The 23,456-nt window shown below is 45.4% G+C and overlaps 1 protein-coding gene across 1 annotated transcript in view; it reads right to left on the bottom strand.

Annotated features, from left to right (window-relative positions):
- Positions 1-1,924: 1,924 nt before the first annotated feature.
- The window catches only part of LOC147452957 (Cox19 family protein (CHCH motif)), a 31,169-nt gene continuing 9,637 nt past the window's right edge, over positions 1,925-23,456 (bottom strand). The window contains exons 2-5 of the mRNA XM_086518507.1: positions 2,508-2,584; positions 2,344-2,368; positions 2,211-2,266; positions 1,925-2,104 (exon numbers count right to left, since the gene is read on the bottom strand). Of these exons, the coding sequence (XP_086374633.1) occupies positions 2,072-2,104; positions 2,211-2,266; positions 2,344-2,368; positions 2,508-2,584 (191 nt within the window). The 3' untranslated portion in view covers positions 1,925-2,071. The remainder of the gene's footprint in view (positions 2,105-2,210; positions 2,267-2,343; positions 2,369-2,507; positions 2,585-23,456) is intronic.

The raw sequence follows: 23,456 nt of genomic DNA, 5'->3' as shown, positions 1-23,456 counted from the left end.
AGTGGAGGATTGCACAACCCAGCAATGAGGTATAAGATAATGGCCTACCATAGGAATTTGCAAAAGCAGTAGTACCATAGCCGGCATTGGAGCCTAATGAGTAGAGTGCATGAGAGGGGTCTTTTCAATCTTCACAAACCCGAGAGAGGCTTCACAAATAAGAATTAATTTGAGGGCAAGAAAAGAACCCAAGGAAAATGACCAGGTGTGGCACATAGTTGCTGACAAGGGTATGCAAAGGGCAAAGGTACTAAGTGTGGCTACCCACGCATAGGGGTGGTATAGTAGCTATCAAGCTTCTCAACATGTAGAGTGCATAGAGAAACGACTTTGGCAAAACTAGCAAGAACATGAAACTCTAGATCCCAAAACCCTATCAAATCAAGAAACTATAATAAAAAATGCAAAAACATTCAACAATAGGAAAGTTTGAATGTGCAAGGAAAACGAGAAAGGTCAAAAATTGAAAGAGAAGAAGAACGACCAAAACAATTTTTAGCTCTTAATAGAAGTCTTAAACCACTTCATGCAAGCTTTTTATATCATCCATTGATTAAAAATGTTTAATTTTGGTGACGATGTTTTTGCTCCCAAAGAATCTAAATGACAAAGTTCCCTAGCTCCCTTGAAACACCACTGATGAACTCTTGAAAGAGTGAAACGCATTTGGTCCTATACTCTCCCCCCCTCTTTTTTTATCTCTCCCCCCTACCCTACAATCAAACTGGAGTGTCCCGCACGCTTGGTCGTTATTGATGTATTTATTGAAAGTTTTGATCTTTTGCATTCAAATTTCTTCATTTTCCAAAAACTTAGATTGGGTAGACTAAAGACCCAATTGCAATAATTCTCAATGTTGTTACACATGCTCATGGTCAATTTTTGCAAATGTAACTCTATAAACGCTTCTTGATACACGAAGCAAAAAATTTCATGCAGTGCAATGTTTTCAATTTGATTGACTAAAATTTTAGCACACAATTAGCTTGGCATAGGTGTTAAATGATTCACTCTTTTGTAAAATTGCCATATCCTATAATATGCTATTGGTATATATGGTCGTTTCTTTGTGATTGCAAAAATTCCCTGTATATGAGGCTTAGTGAACCCACTTGCATATCACATTACTAGGACAGGATGCACAATAAGGGAATGCAGTGTGATTGAACTTGATAACTGTCTGGATGTGTTCGGGAATCTTGGCTCAAGTTCCACGGTATTTACTTCAACCTCGAGCGTAGTTTATAGAAATCATTGGATGTGTCACTTGGGGTCTAAAGGATTTGGGGAAACTTTTTCCATTGGTTGCACCAGTATTGACGATCGTGTTTATTTTAGGGGGCCTGATATCTAACTAGCTCAAAGAAAAAACATAAGCATCACTTGCATCTAAGTCTAGAGAGTTTGAACTAAATCAAACACCCCCCCAAAAAAAAAAAAAAAAAGTCTAAAAATGGAGATGGCCACAAAGATGCTCATTTATCTCTGCAAATGTATGCTGCAATTTTATCAGGCTTGTATCTTCTAACAAAAAATTCAATTACTTTTAGGTACATGAATGATATAAATCACCCCATTTTTTTGAAAACTTCAACAAAAAGCTTGTTCACTACAATTAACAAGAAACAGATTGAATTGACGGAGTCTCTTCTCTATAGAAAGGGGGAACTAAAACTCTTCCAGAAAACAAGCGGCGCAGGTGGTACACAGCAGTAACTTATCTATTAAGATTTTATAAAAATAAACCACAAAGAAATGAGTCCACACTTAAGCTACTATGTTACTTTCTATGACAAAAACTGCAAATTAAACGCTCCAAGGGATGAAATATATAGCAAGTTTTCTGTTTCAATTAGCAATACACCATATGCTTATGCCAAGAAACACGATCAAACCAGAAAGAGAAGTGAGGTTCATCCAGGTATGTCATTCTAAAAGACCAAGCTCTTTTGCTAATGCTTTTGCACACTGAGTTTTTTATTTGCGCAAACAAGAACCATCTCTATACTCCTTCAACTGCCTTCATATACAAAGTTTGGTTCTGCAAAATTACAATCTCACAAGGCAAGAGTTATCGACAAGAAGCCTCTACAGGCTTGTCCATCTGAAAGCTCCAATATACAGAAGTCATTCAGTTTTCTAGTTTTTTCAGCTTTAAGGTTGAAGTAAATCAATGACTCATCAACCCTCAACAAAATAATAATCCCTACCTCTGTCAATTTCTCAAAGAGGTACACCCTTCGCTTGTCAAAAAAGCACCTTCTTTCTTCAAACTTTGGATGCATTATCGCCAGAACATAAGTTTCGCAAAAAAACGGCGTATATTCTCATCTGCTTGGGCACGATTGCGTTCAATTCGTAACTCATGCTGGTACCAAAACAAAATCACAGCTTGAGACTTTTCCAAACCCCCTCATCCCCCATTGGACCCCAACCAACCCTGCAAAAACATGCAAAAGCATGCACGCACATTGTTACTCACACAAGATGTGAGAATGAAAAGTTACCTCACGCTTTCTACAAGCTCTATATGCTTCAAACTGGGTTCGGCAAAGCCTTTTATTGTAGTTAGCATCATCTAGACCTGGTCAATCGGCTTGAAAAATCTAAATCAGTCAACTCTCTCTCTCTCTCTCTCTCTCTCTCTCTCTCTCTCTCTCTCTCTCTCTCTCTCTCTCTCTCTCTCTCTCTCTCTCTCTCTCTCTCTCTCGTATCACCACAATCCCGAAGCATCGAGAATCATTTATCAGCCCCATACATAGTACTCACATGTATCTTCCGTTCCAGCAGTCATATTTGACCTCCGAGGAGGATAATAAAATCTCTCTCTCTCTCTCTCTCTCTCTCTCTCTCTCTCTCTCTCTCTCTCTCTCTCTGTGTGTGTGTGTGTGTGTGTGTGTGTGTGTGTGTGTGTGTGGGGCAATAAAAGTGGGGCTTTTGACCCTTTGCATTACATAAAATCGACCAAAGGTCCATAAACAAGAGATCTGGGAAAAGTGCTAAAAGATATACAATGCGATCGTGGGGAAAAAACCCAAAACAAGCCACAAAATACATCTTGGTATAAAGATACTCTAATCAGGTAGTAAAATGTAGCTACCGAGATTGTGAAAAGCCTACACAAATCTGCCAAAGTTGTTTCCACCTCAGGCGATGTAGAGAAAACCACAAAGTCCAATGCTGTGCATCTGATTGATATAAAGCATCCACTACAAAAACCTTCTATAGCAGCTCACAAAAGCAAAGGGACTGTGAAACACCTAGACTGTGCTATCCGCATCCACTCTTAACATTTCCTGATGATGTGCTTAAAAAAAGGATGCAGATAACCGCACAGCCATACTGCAGGAGAGGCAAGAGAGACCCACTCATCGTCCACCACGAAAGCCAAGGGAAGGTACCAAGATGCACATCTCTCTGACCACACCAACTTCCCCAAGGAACTACTAAACTGATTCTCAAACAAATCTGCAAACTGTCTGATATCCATCCTCAACCGTTGTTTGTTCCTATATGGTATCATAAACAGCCTCCCTCGTCCATGTAGCAAGAAAAGTGTATCATGCTCTCTACCATGGGCGCTCCTTAGTATGCATGAAACCTCACTCCAACAAACAAAAAACCCAATAGAACAATAGGACGAGCAACTCACAAACACAAAAATAGACTCAGAACTCAATTAACTCATAGAACAAGTACAAACTCTGGCTGGCAGCACACTCAGTTCCAAGCCTATGACTCACATGTACAAAGAGGGTGTCGAGGCTCCAATGTGCAAGGAGAGTACAAATGAGCGGTGCTAGACCCAAGACACAAGACTCAATACGCTAGACCATAGAAAGTGGATGAAGCATACGATAATTAGAACCAACTACACATCTATACAATCATAAAGAGCCACCAACGGCTATAAAAATATCCCTGAAAGTCCACCTACATCCATCTCCAAACTGTGGTGGTATTGATCTGGCCACGTATCCACTAGACCACCACCCATATCTCTGCCATGTGTCACTGCCCAGGCGAGTGAGTCTGTCCAGTGTGAACCCCAAACAAACTGTAACTAAACTGCCTGTCCTTTGCAAGTAACACTGTAGCCCTGCTAAAGGTTGCCCGCTACAAGACCACTCACCGAGAAAGAAAACATTGAAACTGTGAAAGGAAACTGCATGTACTAAGTAAGCTGAAAATGGACTGCGAGGGAAGAGAGGGTAGGGGGTGGGTAGGATCGAGGGGGTAGGGGGTGGGTAGGGGCTAGAAGAGTTTGCTTGGGGGGGTTTTCAGGAATCTCATTTGCTGAAAAGTTGGAAACACATGCCCACATCCATCATGTGAGGACCACTCACCGCGAAAGAAAACATTGAAACGTGAAAGGAAACTGCATGTACTAAGTAAGCTGAAAATGGACTGCGAGGGGAGAGAGGGTAGGGGGTGGGTAGGGTTGAGGGGGTAGGGGGTGGGTAGGGGCTAGAAGAGTTTGCTTGGGGGGATTTTTCAGGAATCTCATTTGCTGAAAAGTTGGAAACACATGCCCACATCCATCATGTGAAACAATGAAGCAACCCAAAATTGCTCCAGCCTGCAATCCACCAACAAAGAACCATCCCGTGTGACAACTGCAGCTACACTAGCAACAGGACTCAGATTGGCTGACATAAACCTCTTGGCAATAGCAAGAGTCTTCATCTGGCCACATCCAAAGCTCGGCACCACCAGCCCCTTATGTCACAAACTGCTGACGTGTCAAGTCAGTGAAGAACAGAACCAACCTTCACATCACGGCCGAGGGGCCTAACCCCTAAGAAGAACAAGCAACAACAGAAGAAGAAGTCCTACCAACTTATGGGACCCCGTCCGATGGGGCTCAAGAGACATAAAGGATTAAAATAAAGCAAGACCCACCAATGCACAGCCTGGATTTTCCGTCGATTGCTGACGTGGCAGAACTATACGGATTTTCGCGTTTCACGTTGACAGTGCTGACGTGGCAGATTTTCGCAAAACGCGCTGACAATGCTAACGCGGTAGTTGTACGGAATTCCGTGATTTATGCTGGCAGCTTTTTGGCATTGCTTTTAGACCAGAAGCTTTTGAGTTTGAAGGCTTTTCATGTAAAGTGCTTTTGGGGCCTAGGGCCTTTGAATATGAGGCCATGGGCTCATTCTCTGGCGTGCTTCTTGGAGAAGGTGAGTACCGGCTTGTACTGTGTTGATGCAATATAAAGAAATACCGAAAGGGGCGCCAAGGTTTGGGGCCAATACTCTCTGGGGTGGAATTCCGCCACTCCATGTCCCGTGTCGTCTCTTTCTCTCAGTTTAGTTGTTATTGAAGTCCTAAAAGTCAGTTCAATCTATTCTTTTCTATTGGCACGTGGTGCCGGTCTTGTGACACCTTAACTATGATACAATTACCTTCTTGATTGATGAAAACATGTCGTAAAATTAGAGCTTTTAAAGATTGTTGAATTTTGAATCTTGTATTCATTTTTCCTATGAATGGAATACGTAGAGAAGAGCAGGCTGGTCCACTTTAACCGAAAACAGGTTATGTGAATATGGATCTTCGATTTCCCACTTTGATGAATGTACTTGGTCTAGCAACACCGACTGATCCCACAGCCATGCAGCCAAAAGAACAGGCTGGGGGCCAGAGTCGACCAAGTTGACTTATTTTACTAGGTCTGGAGATAGCACGGGGCTGAAGATGTTTCTTTACGTGTAGAGGTTGCCGCTTTTTGGAGCATAGAGACATCATGAGCTGCCTCTTGTGGCCATCCTTAAGGAAGCTGGTTGAAGGGTAATTCATCAGACACAGAGGAGGTTGAGGGCTCGGCTAACTCCTCTACAGGATATTTCCTCTATGGTCCTTTAGGGGTTCATCAAACCATAGTTACCCGGAACGCGGAACGGGAACGGGAACGGGATCCCCGCGGAACGGGGGAACCGCTAGGGGTCCGGAACGGGAACGTCGCGGAACGGGAGGTATAAAAAACACCCAAATAGTGCAATTTTTAGCTCCTTGTGTTTAAATACAAGGAGTATTAGAGTGTTTTGACTCTAATACTCACAAAAAACTCGTTTTGAAGACCATTCAACCTTGCTATGACTAGATGATGAGAGAGAGAGAGAGAGTGAGATGGAGAGGGAGAGATTTGAGAGAGTGGGAGGGAGAGGAAGAGAGCTTGAAGGCTTGAAGCCTTGAGCCTTGAGAGAGTGAGTCTTGAGAGTGAGAGGGAGAGAGCTTGAGCCTTGAGGATTAGCTTGTGAAGAGAAAGGGGGAGGGGGGTGCATTTTATGAGTCCTTGAGGCCTTGCACACTTTCAAAAGAAGCCCAAACATTTACTTCAATTTTTTAAATTTTTGCCAAATTTGTTTGTAGCCGTTGGCCGTTCCAGGGGCATTCCGGAACGGTCCGGGGGCGTTTCGGAACGTTCCGGAACGGCCGTTCCGGTTTGCATTGGCCACCCGGAACGTCAGACATTCCGGGATGTTCCGGAACGTTCGGGAAGGGAACTGCCCCCCGGAACGCCGGAACGGGGGCTAGGGGGCGTTCCCGCTTCCATTGTAGGAGCATATGAGGCATCAACCTCTCTGACCCCAAACCATGCATCTTGGCTAGGTCACAGGTGGCACGCTAGGGCCAGCTACTTTAAGGACGTTGGCAGATGGGGTATCCTCCAACAAAGATTGAATAGAGACCCCATAACAAGGCAAAGACTTGGTAGCTTCCAAGCACTCAAGCAGGTCTTCCTCTGACCCATCAGATGGAGTAGGCTGTTCCAATTCGGGGTTTGACCTCCTCAGAGACAAACTATGATGCAGCACTAGATCTATCCTCCTTCAAGGCGAATGGGTTTTATTGAGGAGCCAAGAGTATGTATCCACATGGCGTCATTGCCCCAATCATGTAGCGCTTTAGTGTGCCGCGGCCATGGTCTACCGATAAGCAAAGGAAATCCTCCCTCAACCTCGGGAAGATGAACCACAATAAAATCCAAGCTAAAGGTGAAGTCTTGTACCTGCAGAGACACCTTGTCCACTATGTCCAGTGGGTAGCCTTCAACTTCCCCTCGGTGCTACGGTCTCTCGAGTCTCGACTCTCAAGCCTTCAAGCCTTCAAGGCTCTCAAGCTCTCTCTTGCTCTCAAGCGCTCAAGGCTCAAGCCTCAAGCCTTCAAGCCTTCAAAGTTCAAGGCTCTCAAGGCTCAAGCTCTCTCTTGCTCTCAACTTTCAAGGCTTCAAGAATCAAGGCTCACGCTCTCCCTCAAGCTCTCTATCTCAAGCTCTCTATTGTGACTCTCTTTTGTCTTCATCATCCATCACTCCATGGCCTCTTCTTCTCGCACAACCCCCTCCGTTCATGCGGGCAACACTCAAAAGGCGAAGGAATGGTCGTGGTGGGATGAAGTGACCTCGGAGGGCACCTTGTCGGCGGCGGGAGGTTCTCGGGCATGGGCATGCAAGCTATGCTCTTACACGCGGAAAGGGGGGCATGACAAACTGAGGGCACACTTTCTTCGAGTGCCAGGACATGAGGTGAGATTTTGCACCAACCTAACCATCGAGAAGAGGAAGGAGCTCGAGGAAAAGGATCGACAATTCAACCATAAAGCCAAGCCCGCACGCAAAGGTATCGAACCAAAGACGTAAGGTGTAGCGGAATGAATGTTTGAACTTTGCTCAAGATGAGTGCTCCGAACTGTGCTCAAGGTTCCTTTTGTTCTTATGGAAGGGAGAGCCTTCCGTTCTTAAATGAGAGAGTGCAATGGATACGAACAAAGTGAATGGACATTGTGCATGAAGATGCATGAGACTGAGAGATAGAGAGAGAAGAGAAATACGACACCAGAGACATTGTAAAACCCTCCTCCGAAGGCCCCACTCTCGTTGGCGAGAATGGTCTACTATTGACTGCACAAACTGATACAAAGTGGATGTATGTGACTGATGCAAGTCTAGGCTAGGTCGATGTCGACGACGGGGATGACGAGACCGAATCAAGGGCTGAAAACTGATGCAATCTGTCTACTGTCCAAAAACGCAAATGGCTGAAATCTGCTAGGATCAAAAACGCTGGTTTGGCTGAATTCTTGCTGGCTAAAAACCACTGTTTTGGGGCGGTCAAAACGCTGGAAATCTGCTGCTATGCTCTGCTGAAAACGCCAGGTACTGAGGTCTGATGGCGAGGATGCCTTGCTAATGAAAAACGCTAGGTGAAGGGGTGTCTTGTTTGGAGGAAAAACGCCACCAAGAGGGGATCTTGCTAAGAAGTTGCCTGTTGAGCAAGGTGCTCCTGCTGCCTCTTCTTCCAGAAAGTGCTAGCTCAGGTTTGCTTATATACAAACTTAGCAAAATTGCCCTACCTACTTTCCAACAAAAGTCGCTTAAAAATAATAAGTGAAAAATGTCAAAAATAGGAAAAATAGGCCTATGCACTGTAAAAATGCTAACAATGGGATCTGACTGGAATCTGATGGTCATGCTGTGTGCAACCAGAGGATATGCATCTAATCTAAGTGTCTGGACATGCACGGTCTGCGAACAGACTCACAATAGTGCCAGATCACTTCCTATTTTAGACTGACTGAACCGAACTGAACTCTGATCATGCTGTAGCTTGTCCACGGACACATAGGGTTGGATGTGTCACGTGACATCCCCTCCTTTTCAAAGTGAGGTACTAGTACCGAACTGTATGGCGTCGAGGGAGATCGCCAATAGCATCCGAAAGCCTGGAAGGGACTCTTCGCCGGCCCACTCTGATGTGTGGGTCGTGCGGTACTTGAACTTCATAAAGGTCTGCAACGCTTGCTTCTTTGGGCCGCGCCGAAAGCGACACAAAGTCTTATGTGGCTCCTTCAATGCTTCAACTTCGTCAAGAGTCATGCTTCTTTCTTCTTCAAGAATCTCCATGGCTGAAAATTCTTGAAACCACTTCCAACACAAAAACATGAACATACCCATTTCATGTAAAGTGAATGGAAAAAATCTTGTCTTCATAAAAGACTGTGCATGCAATGTAGATGAACAAAGAGACGGAGTGTCAAACTATTCACCACACACACGCAAACAATGAGATCGAATCTTTCTCTTCTGATCCAAAGCAATCAACTATGGCAATTCACAATGGAAATGCCCATGCTTGGTGCTCATACTTTCTTGTGCTCTTTCTACAAATGTGTCATGCCAAGGAAGAGACATGGAATGTGACTTCCTTGAATGCATACCTTTCAGCTTTTCATGAGAAATCCGCATACATTCGTGCTCATCCATGAGTGAAACGTGCTCAACGTACAATATGTCATGCCTAGGAAAAGGGATCACATAAAGACGCTCACTAAAATACAGGAAACGATCACGAATGAAACACTTGAACAATGTGTGCTGACTAATCATGCAAACACATAGTACTTCTTGTAAGGGTTCTTTGGACCTAGGCTCGAGAGCCAAGATCGGTTCTTCTTGAGGGGGTTCTTTGGACCTAGGCTCGAGAGCCAAGATCGATCCTTCGTGATTGATGGAATCTGCAACGAGGTTAGCTTCACTAGAGAAAGTATCAACTAACACATCATCCTTGTGAACAATCACATCATCTTCATGCAAATCATCATGCCTGTGAGAAATCACATCGTGATCATCATGCTCATCAGTATCATTCAAATCATCATGCTTATCATCATGCAAATCCTGTATGTCATGCTTTGGAGAAGAAGAGACTGAGAGAGTCTCCTTTTCCCGAATCTCTTGCATCTGTGCCTGCACTTGAGAAAAGAGTCGCAACATCTATTGCATTCTTGCTTTGTTCTCGCGATCAAATTCTGCTAGTCTTTCTTTGTTCTCACGCTCGTGCTCACGCTCTATGGCTTCCATTTTTGCGTCGTATTCATGATCTATGGCGGCCATACTTTCTTCGTAGGCCTTTCTTTCTACTTTGCGTTCGAACTTGTTGTCCATAAACAATTGCGTCAACTCCTCCATAGGAGTTAGTGCAATCCTTGTCGTAGATGGGAAAAAGGGAGGGTCGGAAAAACCTCCTGGTGGGGAAAATTCTTCTTCGCCTCTCTCATGCTCATCACCTCCAAGCGAAGTATCCATTCCGCTTCGAGTGATGACCATCCACTGAAGTCGTGGGTTCTTGTGGTCTTGGCTTCTTAAGTTCACTAGGAACTTGGGTTCTTGCGGGTCTTGGTTCTTGGGGTTCTTGAGTTCTTGAGGTTCTTGCGGGTCTTGAGGTTCTTGAGGTTCTTCTTTCACTTGTAATCTGTGTTAGAGAATGGATCTTCTCTTCACCCGAGTTCTGCTCTTTTCCGCGGGCGCACCCCTTGGCGGCCTTGCACTCACACCAAGGTTGCTTTTTCCCACCTCACGTCGATTGACCGGCCGCTAAGTGCACGGTCCGCTCTCAATGAGTGAAAAGAGGCACACGGGGAGGCTAGACAAGCCCTTCTTTCTTGGAATTCCTATCACTCTTCAAAAACACGATTAGGAATCGACACGCCCAAGTGAACTTGGGTTCATGCGACGTCAACAAGCAAAAAAAAAAAATTGTGATTCTTGTGGTTCTTTCCTTGAGTGATACAGAACACTGCCAAAGCTCTGATACCAATGTAAGGTGCAGTGGAATAAATGTTTGAACTTTGCTCAAGATGAGTGCTCCGAACTGTGCACAAGGTTCCTTTTGTTTTATGGAAGGGAGAGCCTTTCGTTCTTAATGAGAGTGCAATGGATACGAACAAAGTGAATGGACGTTGTGCGTGAAGGTGCATGAGACTGAGAGATAGAGAGAGAAGAAAAATACGACACCAGAGACGTTGTAAAACCCTCCTCCGAAGGCCCCATTCTCGTTGGCGAGAGTGGTCTACTATTGATTGCACAAACTGGTACAAAGTGGATGCATGTGACTGATGCAAGTCTAGGCTAGGTCGATGTCGACGACGGGGATGACGAGACCGAATCAAGGGCTGAAAACTGATGCAATCTATCTGCTGTCCAAAAACGCAAATGACTGAAATCTGCTGGGATCAAAAACGCTGGTTTGGCTGAATTCTTGCTGGCTGAAAACCACTGTTTTGGGGCGGTCAAAACACTCAAAATCTGCTACTATGCTCTGCTGAAAACGCCAAGTACTGAGGTCTGATGGCGAGGATGCCTTGCTGATGAAAAACGCTAGGTGAAGGGGTGTCTTGCTTGGAGGAAAAACGCCACCAAGGGGGGATCTTGCTGAGAAGTTGCCTGTTGAGCAAGGTGCTCTTGCTGCCTCTTCTGCAAGAAAGTGCTAGCTCTGGTTTGCTTATATACAAACTTAGCAAAATTGCCCTACCTACTTTCCAACAAAAGTCACTTAAAAATAATAAGTGAAAAATGTCAAAAATAGGGAAAATAGGCCTATGCACTGTAAAAATGCTAACGATGGGATCTGACTGGAATCTGATGTTCATGTTGTGTGCAACTAGAGGATATGCATCTAATCTAAGTGTCTAGGCATGCACGGTCTGCAAACAGACTCACAAAAGTGCCAAATCACTTTCTATTCTAGACTGACTGGACCGAACTAAACCCTGATCATGCTGTAGCTTGTCCACGAACACATAGGGCTGGATGTGTCATGTGACACCTCTCTACCCGATTTAGGTGCCGGTGGATCTTCATCGGGTCCGATTCGTCGCCAAAAAACCTCTTGGGACCCAAAGAAGAAGGAAGAGGTGGATGCGGCTGTGGCCCGATTCTTCTATCACGACCATATCCCATTTGTCGCGGTGAGGTATGTTTTATGATTTATCAATCTTCTCTCTCATTTCTTCCGTTATCGTCGTTTCCGCCTTTTTGATACTGATCTCTTCTATGTTTGATCAAAATAGGTCAGAGTATTGGAAAGTCATGGTGCAACGGATAGGAGAGTATGGCACCGGCTATGTGCCGCCATCTTCAGAGGCTCTCCGAACCACTTTGCTCGATCGAGAGAAGGCTGTTGTGGAGCAAGCAACACTTAACATGGCGTTTCCCTCATTGCCGATGGATAGAGCGAGACAAGGAAGAGATCTATCCATAGTCTTGTCGCATACTCGAGTGGAGAGATGTACTTTGTGCACTCTCATGATGCCACTGAGAGTGGCAAGTCCACCGATGTCCTCTTTGCAAATTGGTGAGCAACACCTGGTGGCCTTTGTCACGGATGGAAAGGCATCAAACAAGGCAGTAGCAGCTATTATAGAGGGTCACTATCCGCATGTGACAGTGTGCTTTTGCATGGCACACTGCTTGAACAACCTTCTAAAAGACATCGGCAAGCTAGACTGGATCACTCCACTCATAGCTGATGCAGTGAAGACTGTTACTTTCATCAACAATCACAACTTGGTTCGGAGTGAGTACCTCAAGAGGTCGGGCGGTAAAGTTCTTCTAAAGTATTCAGACACCCAATTCGCTGTCACGTGACACATCTAACCCTATGTGTACGTGGACAAGCTACAACATGACCAGGGTTCAGTTCAGTCAAGTCAGTCTAGAATAGGAAGTGATCTGGCACTTTTGTGAGTCTGTTCGCAGACTGTGCATGTCCAAACACTTAGATTAGATGCATATCCTCCGGTTGCACACAGCATAATCATCAGCATTCCCATCAGAATCCATCAGGGGAATTTTAAACCTATTTTCCCTATTTTTGACAATTTTCACTTTAAGTGACTTTTGTTGGGAACTAGGTAGGGCAATTTTGCTAAGATAATATATAAGCAAACCAAAGTTAGCACTTTCTGGCAGAAGAGGCAACAAGAGCACCTCGCTCAACAGACAACTTCTCAGCAGAACCCCACAGAGGCCTAGCGTTTTACAAGAGACTACAACACCTAGCGTTTTTGGACCAGATCAGCCAACGTTTTTGATTTGCAGATTCCTCGCGACAGCAAGAAGCAGAAGACTCCCAGCGTTAGTAGATTACCCGCAGCCAAACCATTTTCAGCCCTAGCGTTTTTACATTTGCCAGGCAATTCAACGTTTTGCAGATCTACCACGACGGAATCAACACAAGCACCAGCGTTTTCAGTTTTCAGCACTTAGACATCGCAGAACAAGTCCCAAACCTCGCAGATCTCACCTTCCCGCAGAGCAGATCCTCGCCGCATAGTGAGATCCCGCGAAGTTTGCACTTTCAGCCCGGAAAACGCAGATTTCAGCATCTACGTTTTCAGCATGTCATTGCATCGTCATCAACATAGAGTCAGAATTCAGCAGATAAAGATTTACAGATTTCAGCCCTTAGCATTCTCAGATTTCAGCCCGTCTCGTCGTCGTCGACATCGTCAGCAAGTCCAAAGCATTGTAGAGATTTGTGCAATCATAAGTAGACCGCTCTCGCCATAGAGAGTGGGGCCTTCGGAGGAGGGTTTGACAACATTCTGGTGTCGTATTCTTCTCTCTCTATCTCTCAGACTCATGCACCTTCACATTGTTCACCACTTTGTTTGTGTCCATTGCACTCTCTCACTAAAGGAACGGAAGGGTCTCCCTTCCATAAGTAAAAGGAACCTTCAGCACAGTTTAGAGCACTCATCTTGAGCAAAGTTCAACATTCACTTCAGCAGCACCCTACATTGGTATCAGAGCTTTGGCAATGTTCTGTATCACTCAAGGAAGAACCACAAAAACCACATAATTTTTTTTGCTTCTTGAGGTCGCACGTAACCCAAGTCCTCTTGGGTGTGTCAATTCCTAATCGTGTTTTTGAAGAGTGACAAGAAACCCAAGAAAGAAGGGTTGTCCAACCTCCCCTTGTGCCTCTTTTCACTCATTGAGAGCGGACCATGCACTTAGTGTCACAGACGGGAGCGCATAGCAATATAAAATATACTCGGATAAATAAAATTTATCACTTAATATTGAAGCCAGAGGATATAGAGATAAATAGATAGAGAGTGTTGCTAATTGGACTATTTTCTTATTTTTAATGATTAATCTCTTTTTTAGGATATTTTATTATGTGCACTAAGAACTGTTAAAAGATTGTAGCTACAGGAACTGCCATCAAGAACGGACAAACTCTAATGTGTCATTTGATGGGTGACGGTAAACATCGCAAAGGAGTTTCCGTAAGTTCGGTGGAAAGGGCCGGATTACGAGTGCCCTTGATGCGTCACATGATGGGTGACGGGTGCATCAGTAAGGGGGTATCCCGTAGGCTAAGGAGGAAATCCGAACTGAGTAAGAAAGTACGCATAAGAGCGCAAGCACAAGAATAAAGATGGGTTCAATGAAGCTTTTTACGAAAAGCAGGAACAGTCGCGGGAGGGCAGATGCTTTCTTGCGAGGAGTCTGTGTCTGCATTGCATCTGTGTCGTGTCCTGCACCCGGGGACGCCTGGAATGTGTCCGTGTAGCATTGTTTTCACTAACTGAGTGAGTTTTTAAAGTTTGAACAGATTCACACTTTATTTTATAAAGTGACCAGTCACTTTTAAGTGACCGGCCCCTTTATTAATAAAATAAAGCAAGCAAGGCTCTTATAGAAAAAGCCAGCGCTAAAACCAAGGCAGGGGGGCTGAATTGCGATCTCTCTCTCTCCTCTCTCTAGAAAACACGATTTTCTCTCTCCTCTCCCTAGGAGAGCCTAGCTCTGCTTTTTGGACCCCTATTCATGCCACGTGCCAGACCCTATAAAAGGGTAGCCAGCGTTCACTTTCTGAAGAGCCGGAAGCAGCAGGAAGTGCAAGCGCTGGGATTCTGGAGTAGAGCCTGGCGACAGAATTTGCAAGTGTTCGTGTGACGACTGAGTACGGAGGTTGATTCTCCGAGCAAGGAGCGACAGGTATAAGGTGTTGATACGCATTGAGAATTGCTGCTTTGTGTGGTTTGTTATGCAGGAACCTCCCGTCTCACGGGAAGGCCCTTCACAGGAAGTACGGCTTCACGCCTAAGTCCCTTACAGGAAGGTACGGCTTCACGCCTAAGTCCCTCACGGGAAGGAACGGCCTTGTGCCCAAGCCCATTACGGGAAAGCACAACCTTCGGGTCTAAGACTACAGAACAGAGGGGTTTCCTCGGGTTCTCGTGCTTGTATAAAAATTCTCCCTGAATAAAAGAATACTCTTAATGGGGGGGGACCAGCCCATCCTCTGGTCCCCAATACTGTGTCGATCTTCTCCCTTCTCTCATGTTTTCAAAGAATTATAATTTTCAGATTTTCTAAGTGCTCGTGTACGCTCCCGTTTTGTGACAGTGGTATCAGAGCTCGGACTCCTCTCTTTCTCTGCAAAGAAGGACGATTCCGGGAAGAACGGGAAGAACCATGTCGAGCCAAGGGAGAAGCGTTGAAGAGGAGCTTCAACAAGTGCAAGCTCAGCTTGCGGAGTTGCAACAAATCTTACTGTTGCCAGACGTCCAAAAGCTTTTGGGCGGAATGAAGAAAACGAATGGAACTGATGCAGCCAAGCATCCAGACAACACTGTTGGCGTGAGACCACAGGAGGCAAGAGAAGAAGAACGTGCCGAGGTGCACAAAGGATCTTCGGATCGGAATGAACGGCCTACTTCAAGGAAAGGCCAGGAAAAAGCGCTCTCTCTGCTAGACGAGAGCAAGGACATCTCTATCTCATCTCCATCTTACTCTCCTGATTATACCTCTACTTCTCGATCATCTCGTCAGAAGAAGGAAGCCGCTACTACTGCCACTACCCTACATCAACCTAAAGATAAGCCTCGATTCAAGAAGCAAGGTCGCAAGTCTCAACATCGCATGAGAGTCTTCAAATCAGGCGACAAGGACATCAAGTTCGAAACTTACAACGGACGGAGAGACATCTCCAAAGCACTGTCCTTCATCAGACAGTTTGAAGTCGCCTTTACCAATGGGCACTTCACAGAAAGATCCAAATTACGCCATGTGGGGATGCACCTCAAGGAAACGGCAAGTAATTTGTGGTTAGCCAAGATTCTGGAAGGTTCTCAGGCCAGAACTTGGGAGAGCTTCAAATCTGAATTTTATGAACAATTTCTTCCACCTGACTTCGAGCAGGACATACGGAAGGAATGGGACTGGCTTGCCCAGAAGGAACATGAAAAAGTAACGACCTATGTGGACAAGTATTGGTCGGTTCTTCTGAAGGTCACTCCCTTCATGAAGATTGCCGACGAGGAAAAGAAACGAAAGTTCGAAGCGGGTCTCCAACCGCAGCTTCGAAAGAGTATGAAAGTGTATCCGCATGACACTCTTCAGAGGATGATGGAGTCAGCAATCATTGCTGAGGACTTGCACTCAACTGGGACGCCCAGAAAAATGGAGCATAGCACTTACCGTGCGAGACAAAGAGGGGTCTACGATGGATGACCAAGGGGGCCAAGGAAGAAAACGTCCTCCATCTAGGGACTATGATCATTCTAAGAAGCCAAAGGGCACTGGCAAGCGAACTAAGTACCTCTCTCCTACTCAACTTCAAACTTTCAGAGAGGAAGGAAGATGCTTCTACTGTGGCGAAAAAGGACATATGAAACCGGATTGCCCACTAAAGCAGCAACGGCAAGAACAAGCCTCTACAGGGCAAGAAAAAGCAAGGAAGAAACCCGCACCACCAAGCTCGAACTCAATTCCAGATGTTCAAGGAAACACAAAAACGGAGAAAGGAAAGCGTCAACTTCTGAAGGGCTGGGGGTCTTTGAACAACCAGCGAGTACTGATTCTTTATGATCCAGGATCCACGGATAACTTAATCTCCATGGATACTGCGGAACGTTTGTGCCTCACACCGGCTCAGCTTGGCACACCGGTTACATCCGGATCGGCATTCGAGGGGTTGACAACCAATGCAACTCCCGTGTAAGGACAGCTCAATCTTCGGATTGGCGAGTACAAGGACCGCGAATCATTTTTGATGGCACCTATCGAAGGATGTGATATCATCTTGGGTATGCCATGGCACTTTCACATGACACCTATTCCCGATTATGTGGAAAAGACCCTCACTTTTGATCATGGGGGTAAGAAAATAAAGATTCAAGCTGATGCAGGAGATTGGCAGTTCCCAATTGTAAGCCATACCTCCATTAAGAAAGAAATGAAGAAGTGTGTTTCTGCTTACTTGATTTTTGCAAAGGATAAAACTAGTAGGGACTCTCTCTCTAGTCTGGAAATTAAGCGTCTTCAATTTATTGAAAAGTACAAGGATTGTTTCACGGAAACGCTTCCTGATGAACTCCCTCCAGTACGCCCGGAAGATCACCGCATAGATCTCATACCGGGTAGTTCGCCTCCCAATCAACCCCCTTACCGGGTAAGTCTTGCTCAGCAAGAGGAAATTTTGAAGCAAGTCAACAAGCTTCTAGAGAAAGGGTTAGTGCGGCCCAGTGCTTCACCCTACTGCTCTCCAGTTCTACTGGTGCAGAAGAAAGATGGCACGTTTCGAATGTGCATAGACTATCGGTCTTTAAACAAGATCACAATCAAGAATCGCTTTCCGATCCCCCGGATTGATGATATACTTGATAAGTTGCAGGGTGCAAGTGTCTTTAGTCGCATAGACTTAAAGAGTGGGTATCATCAGATACGGATCGCCCCTGAGGATGTCCATAAGACTGCTTTCCGCACAACCTTTCGACTATATGAATTTTTGGTAATGCCTTTCGGCTTGACCAATGCTCTTGCGACATTCAATCGCATGATGGACAGCATTTTCAGCCCGTATCGAGCTTTTACGGGAGTATTCTTTGACGACATACTCATCTTCTCTAAGTCAGAAGAGGAACATCGGAAGCACTTAGACTTAGTGTTTCAAGAATTGTGAAAGCATGAGTTGCATGTGAATGCAAAGAAGAGCGAGTTCTTTCTCTCAGAGATACACTATCTCGGCCATATAGTCTCTCACAATCAAGTGAGTATGGATCCTGCCAAGATCCGAGTGGTAGAAGATTGGCCTATTCCCACTACAGTACATGATGTACGTAGCTTCCTGGGATTATGTTCATATTATCGAAGGTTTGTCCGAGGATTTGCTCATGTAGCAGGACCACTTCATGACTTGACAAAGAAGAAGATTCCTTTCAGATGGGGATCGAGACAACAAGGAGCTTTTGATCGGCTCAAGTACTTGCTAAGCCATGGACCTATTTTAATAGTGCCTGACTTAAGGAAACCATTTGAGGTTCACTGTGATGCTTCAGGTGATTGCATCGGAGCAGTGTTGAACCAGGAAGGCCATGCAGTGGCCTACGAAAGCAAACGGCTTAAGGATGCAAAGTTGCATGCATCAATCTACGAAAAGGAACTCACGGCTGTGATTCACGCCTTATCCAACTGGAAGCACTATCTTCTAGGAGCAGATTTTGTGATCAAGACTGATCACCAGAGTTTGCGGTATTTTCTTACGCAAAGGAAACTATCTGAGAAGCAAATTAGGTGGGCAAACTTTTTGTCTATGTTTCACTTCCAGACCCTTCACACGGCTGGGAGTAAGAATGTAGTCGCAGGCGCACTGTCTAGGCGGCCAAGGGTGAACGCTATCACTTCGGTGTATCACCAAGAATTAGAAGCACTACCGGATTTGTATCCGAATGATCCACACTTCTCCACCCTTTGGGGAAAGCTACATCGTGGAGAGAATGAGTTTCCCTATTCCATTCGGGACGGTTATCTCTACCACCATCAGGCCATATGTGTGGCGGAACCATTAAGAAAGAAGATCATGGATGAAGCACACGCTTCGCCTTATGCGGGTCATCGGGGTATTCTCCCTACGACCTTAGCAATGGAAAGATATTTCTTTTGGCCTAGCCTTAAAGCAAACATTGATAAGTATGTCAGGGAATGCTTGGTTTGCCAAAAAGTGAAGTGTGATCGGCATAAGACGCCTGGGTTGCTACAACCTTTGCCTGTGTCTAATGAACCTTGGGAAAGTATTGCCATGGACTTCATCATGGACCTCCCTAGAACTCAGACCGGAAATGACGCGATCTGGACCATTGTGGACAGGTTTAGCAAGCAAGCACACTTTGTACCAATCAAGAAAACGATCAAAGCAGATCATATGGCTAGGCTCTTTCTAGCACAGATCTTTAAGCATCATGGAATGCCTAAGTCAATTGTGAGCGATCGAGATCCTCGCATGACAGGAAATTTTTGGCGTGCCTTGATGGATAATCTTGGTACAAAGCTGAATTTTTCATCTGCCTACCATCCTCAAACGGACGGGCAAAGTGAGATAGCCAATTCCACAGTATTGGATATGTTAAAAGCTTATGTGTCAGACCGGCAATCTGACTGGGAGAAATATTTGCCTCTTGTCAAGTATGCCTATAACAATACCATACACTCATCGACGGGGAAAGCACCTTTTGAGATTCTCTATGGTAAGCCTTTGCTTCCACCGATCCTTTTAACTAAGGATAAGATCTTTGCAGCACATGAGTTTGTCCGGGATTTGGACACCGCCTACGGGCAAGTGAAGAGAGCTATTCTACGCTCTCAGGAAAAGCATAAGAAAGCAAGACAAGCACAGAAGGAATCTAGACTTAACAGTTGGACAGTTAGTCTTACTCAAGTTTGAGAAGGCAAGACTTAAGAAACAAGCGTCTCATAAGGGGAAAGTGGTAAAACTTTCTACCCGTTATTATGGGCCGTTTAAGATCACTGAGCGAGTGAATGATGTCGCTTTCCGATTAGAGCTACCGCCTAATTGGAAGATCCATAATGCTTTCCATGTCAGTTTACTCCGGTCGTATGTGGGACCGCCTCCAAGCCACCCTAGTGCTGAGGAACCTCCTGAGGTTGAGGAAACAGAAGAAATACTCCAACCGGAGCAGATAGTAAATCATCAAGAGCGGTCTCTCAAATACGGAAAGATAACACGGAAGTATTTGGTTAAGTTTAAGAACTATTCGAATCTAGATGCTCAGTGGATGACGCAGGAGGAATTAGCAGCTTATCCCGAGATCCTGGAGGTATATGTCCAAGCACTACAGTTGAGGTCAACTGTTTAGAAGCCAGAGGGATGTTGCTAATTGGACTATTTTCTTATTTTTAATGATTAATCTCTAATGTGTCATTTGATGGGTGACGGTAAACATCGCGAATGAGTTTCCGTAAGTTCGGTGGAAAGGGCCGGGTTACGAGTGCCCCTGATGCGTCACATGATGGGTGACGGGTGCATCAGTAAGGGGGTATCCCGTAGGCTAAGGAGGAAATCAGAACTGAGTAAGAAAGTACGCGTAAGAACGCAAGCACAAGAATAAAGATGGGTTCAATGAAGCTTTTTACGAACAGCAGGAACAGTCGCGGGAGGGCAGATGCTTTCCCGCGAGGAGTCTGTGTCTGCATTGCATCTGTGTAGTGTCCTCCACCCGGGGACGCCTGGAATGTGTCCGTGTAGCATTGTTTTCACTAACTGAGTGAGTTTTTAAAGTTTGAACAGATTCACACTTTATTTTATAAAGTGACCGGTCACTTAAACCGGCCCCTTTATTAATAAAATAAAGCAGGCAAGGCTCTTATAGAAAAAGCCAGCGCTAAAACCAAGGCAAGGGGGCTGAATTGCGATCTCTCTCTCTCTCCTCTCTCTAGAAAACGCGATTTTCTCTCTCCTCTCCCTAGGAGCGCCCAGCTCTGCTTTTTGGACCCCTATTCCTGCCAAGTGCCAGACCCTATAAAAGGGTAGCGAGCGTTCAGTTTCTGAAGAGCCGGAAGCAGCAGGAAGTGCAAGCGCTGGGATTAAGTAGAGCCTGGCGACAGAATTTGCGAGTGTTCGTGTGACGACTGAGTACGGAGGTTGATTCTCCGAGCAAGGAGCGACAGGAATAAGGTGTTGATACGCATTGAGAATTGCTGCTTTGTGTGGTTTGTTTTGCAGGAATCTCCCGTCTCACGGAAAGGCCCTTCACGAGAAGTATGGCGTCACGCCTAAGTCCCTTGCGGGAAGGTACGGCTTCACGCCTAAGTTCCTTACGGGAAAGTACGGCTTCGCGCCTAAGTCCCTCACGGGAAGGAACGGCCTTGTGCCCAAGCCCATTACGGGAAAGCACGACCTTCGGGTCTAAGACTACAGAACGGAGGGGTTTCCTCGGGTTCTCGTGCGTGTATAAGAATTCTCCCTGAATAAAAGAATACTCTTAACGGGGGGGGGCCAGCCCATCTTCTGGTCCCCAATACTGTGTCGATCTTCTCCCTTCTCTCATGTTTTCAAAGAATTATAATTTTCTAAGTGCTTGTGTACGCTCCCGTTTTGGGAGAGAGAGAGAGAGAGATAAAGTGAGAAGATCGACACAGTACTGGGGACCAGAAGATGGGTTGGTCCCCCCCCGTAATAGTATCTTTATTACTGAGGAGAAGTCTATACAAGCACTTGAGCCGAACGTATTACCACGTCGTTCTAAAATAAGACTTGATGGTTCCCGGAAGCCTCAGCTTCCGATTCCTAGGGCAAAACCCTATTTCAAGGAACTTCCGTTCCTTATTCCAATTCTTTGAGAATTAAGGTTCTGGCCTCTGGATCTCACCTTCCAGACTCAGGGCACAGCATCCCTGCAACTCTTTTCCAACTCTCTTTCCAGAGTCCTCTTCCCGCAGAACAACTCTGCTTTCCCGGACACGAAGTCCTTACTTGGGAATCCCAACTTCCAGATCACAACTTGAGAGACTACCTCTCTCCGATCCGTGGATCTACTTCCCAAACTCGGGTACGAAACCCTTGGGCTGATCTGGCTCTAGTTCCTCAGAGCGCTTTTCTCCTGCAGAGGCTCATACCTTCCTCTGCTCCTACTCCCTCACTAAGAGGAAGTACACCTGCAAACAAATACTCAGAGTTCATAACATGAAAATCGTTACCTTCAAAGTCTCGACGCTCGAAACGCAACTCCATTCTCGAAAAGCAATCCCCCGGAAGAGATCTCTCCATAGAAAATCCTCTCTTCCAATCCTACACACACAAGAGGTGTGTTCCCGGGTTCCTTCTTGTAAATCAGCCCCGTCTACGACGTTTATGGGCTGAAAACAGAGAAAAACAGCAACTTGTCGCGATGGAAACACGCTTCGTAGGCACTTCTTCGCGAGGGAACTCGCGCACTGGGTCTTGGCGACATCTGGTACACTTGGGGCAGCCATGGGCATCACTTGCAACGTCTTCTTTACGGCTAAAATTTGCAGCAGCATCTCCTCCTTGCAAAGATTGGTCCTCCCCTCTGAGTGAGGGCATGTGATGCTTTTATAGCTCCTAGCCACGGGCACGAATAGCTGCTCGCGTAGAGATCGCGACCGTTTTTTGTTTTTTTTTTTTCGTTGTTCTGTCAGAAAAAGAGAGAGAAAACGCTGGCCGATCTGTTGCCTTATTTATCAAATGGCTGCGTATTTTAAAAATAGTCTGAACCTGCCCAAAAACTCAATAAAACCTTTTAAGTTAAAAACAATGCTTTCACAGCACTTCCCAGGCGTCCCTGGATGCAATCACATGCACAGTTGCAATGCAGACATAGACTTCCTCGCGAGAAAGCATCCGCTTTCCCGAAAAGCAATCCCGCTTTCTCAGAAAGCATATGTACATCTGGGAGATCGATGTTCATTGCGGGATGCTACATCCCACATCGGGAATCCCCGTTCTATGATTTGCATAATCTCTCCAAGAATGATCCTTTTGCCGACCTATATACAGATATTGCAACCTACACACCACAGGGGGCAGTGATGATACTCGGGGATCTTAATGCTCGCATAGCCAATATACAGGTTCAATTGGTTGACTACTCAATCCATCCCGCATACAAAGATGGCGATCTCGTCTTAGATGCAATGTGGGATAGATGCTCATGCAATCACCTCATGAATGAACAAGGTTCAGCTTTGATATCCATGATGAATTCTATGCAACTTGTAGTCATGAATGGCACCAAGAAATTTGCAAGCTCCGGAACATACACATGCTATACATCAAACCATGGAAGAAGCACTAATGACTATGAGTTAGTTAGCCACAATGCATTGGATTTAATTGGACACTTTAAAATTGGGGCTCGGTCACCGAACTCGGACCATACTCCAATTCATGTATGTCTAGACCTCTCACACATGCCTACACAACGCATCCAAAAGGCGACAAGTTGGGCATATCGAATGCAAGTCGCAAAGAAATTTGATTATGCGACTTTTCTGGACAGCCTATTGAGTAGACAATGCATGTCCCAAAACATTTCTGGAAATTGGGCTACCTTTCGTCAAGCAATAGAAGAGGCAGCAGAGGTCACTATGGGGCGATCTAAAAGAAACCACCAACAAGTGAAAGGTCTCCCTCATAACCCATGGTTTGATGAAGAATGTAAAGCAGCCAAACGCAAGTTAAAGTGCTTCAATAAGTCCACGAAGGAGTGGGAAAATGCAACCAAGGAATACAAAATGCTGAAAAGGAAAAAGAGAAGGATGCATGAACTTTTGAAGGAGGAGCAAGAGGTGATCTGATTTAAGAAAGAGCCCAAGAAAGCATGGCGCAACATGAAAG

This window comes from Adiantum capillus-veneris, chromosome 8, assembly GCF_014529385.1.
Source record: "Adiantum capillus-veneris isolate H3 chromosome 8, ASM1452938v2, whole genome shotgun sequence".
In the NCBI taxonomy this organism is placed as follows: Eukaryota; Viridiplantae; Streptophyta; class Polypodiopsida; order Polypodiales; family Pteridaceae; genus Adiantum; species Adiantum capillus-veneris.
Note: the sequence above shows the minus strand (reverse complement) of the source record. Positions and strands in the feature narration are given on the sequence as shown.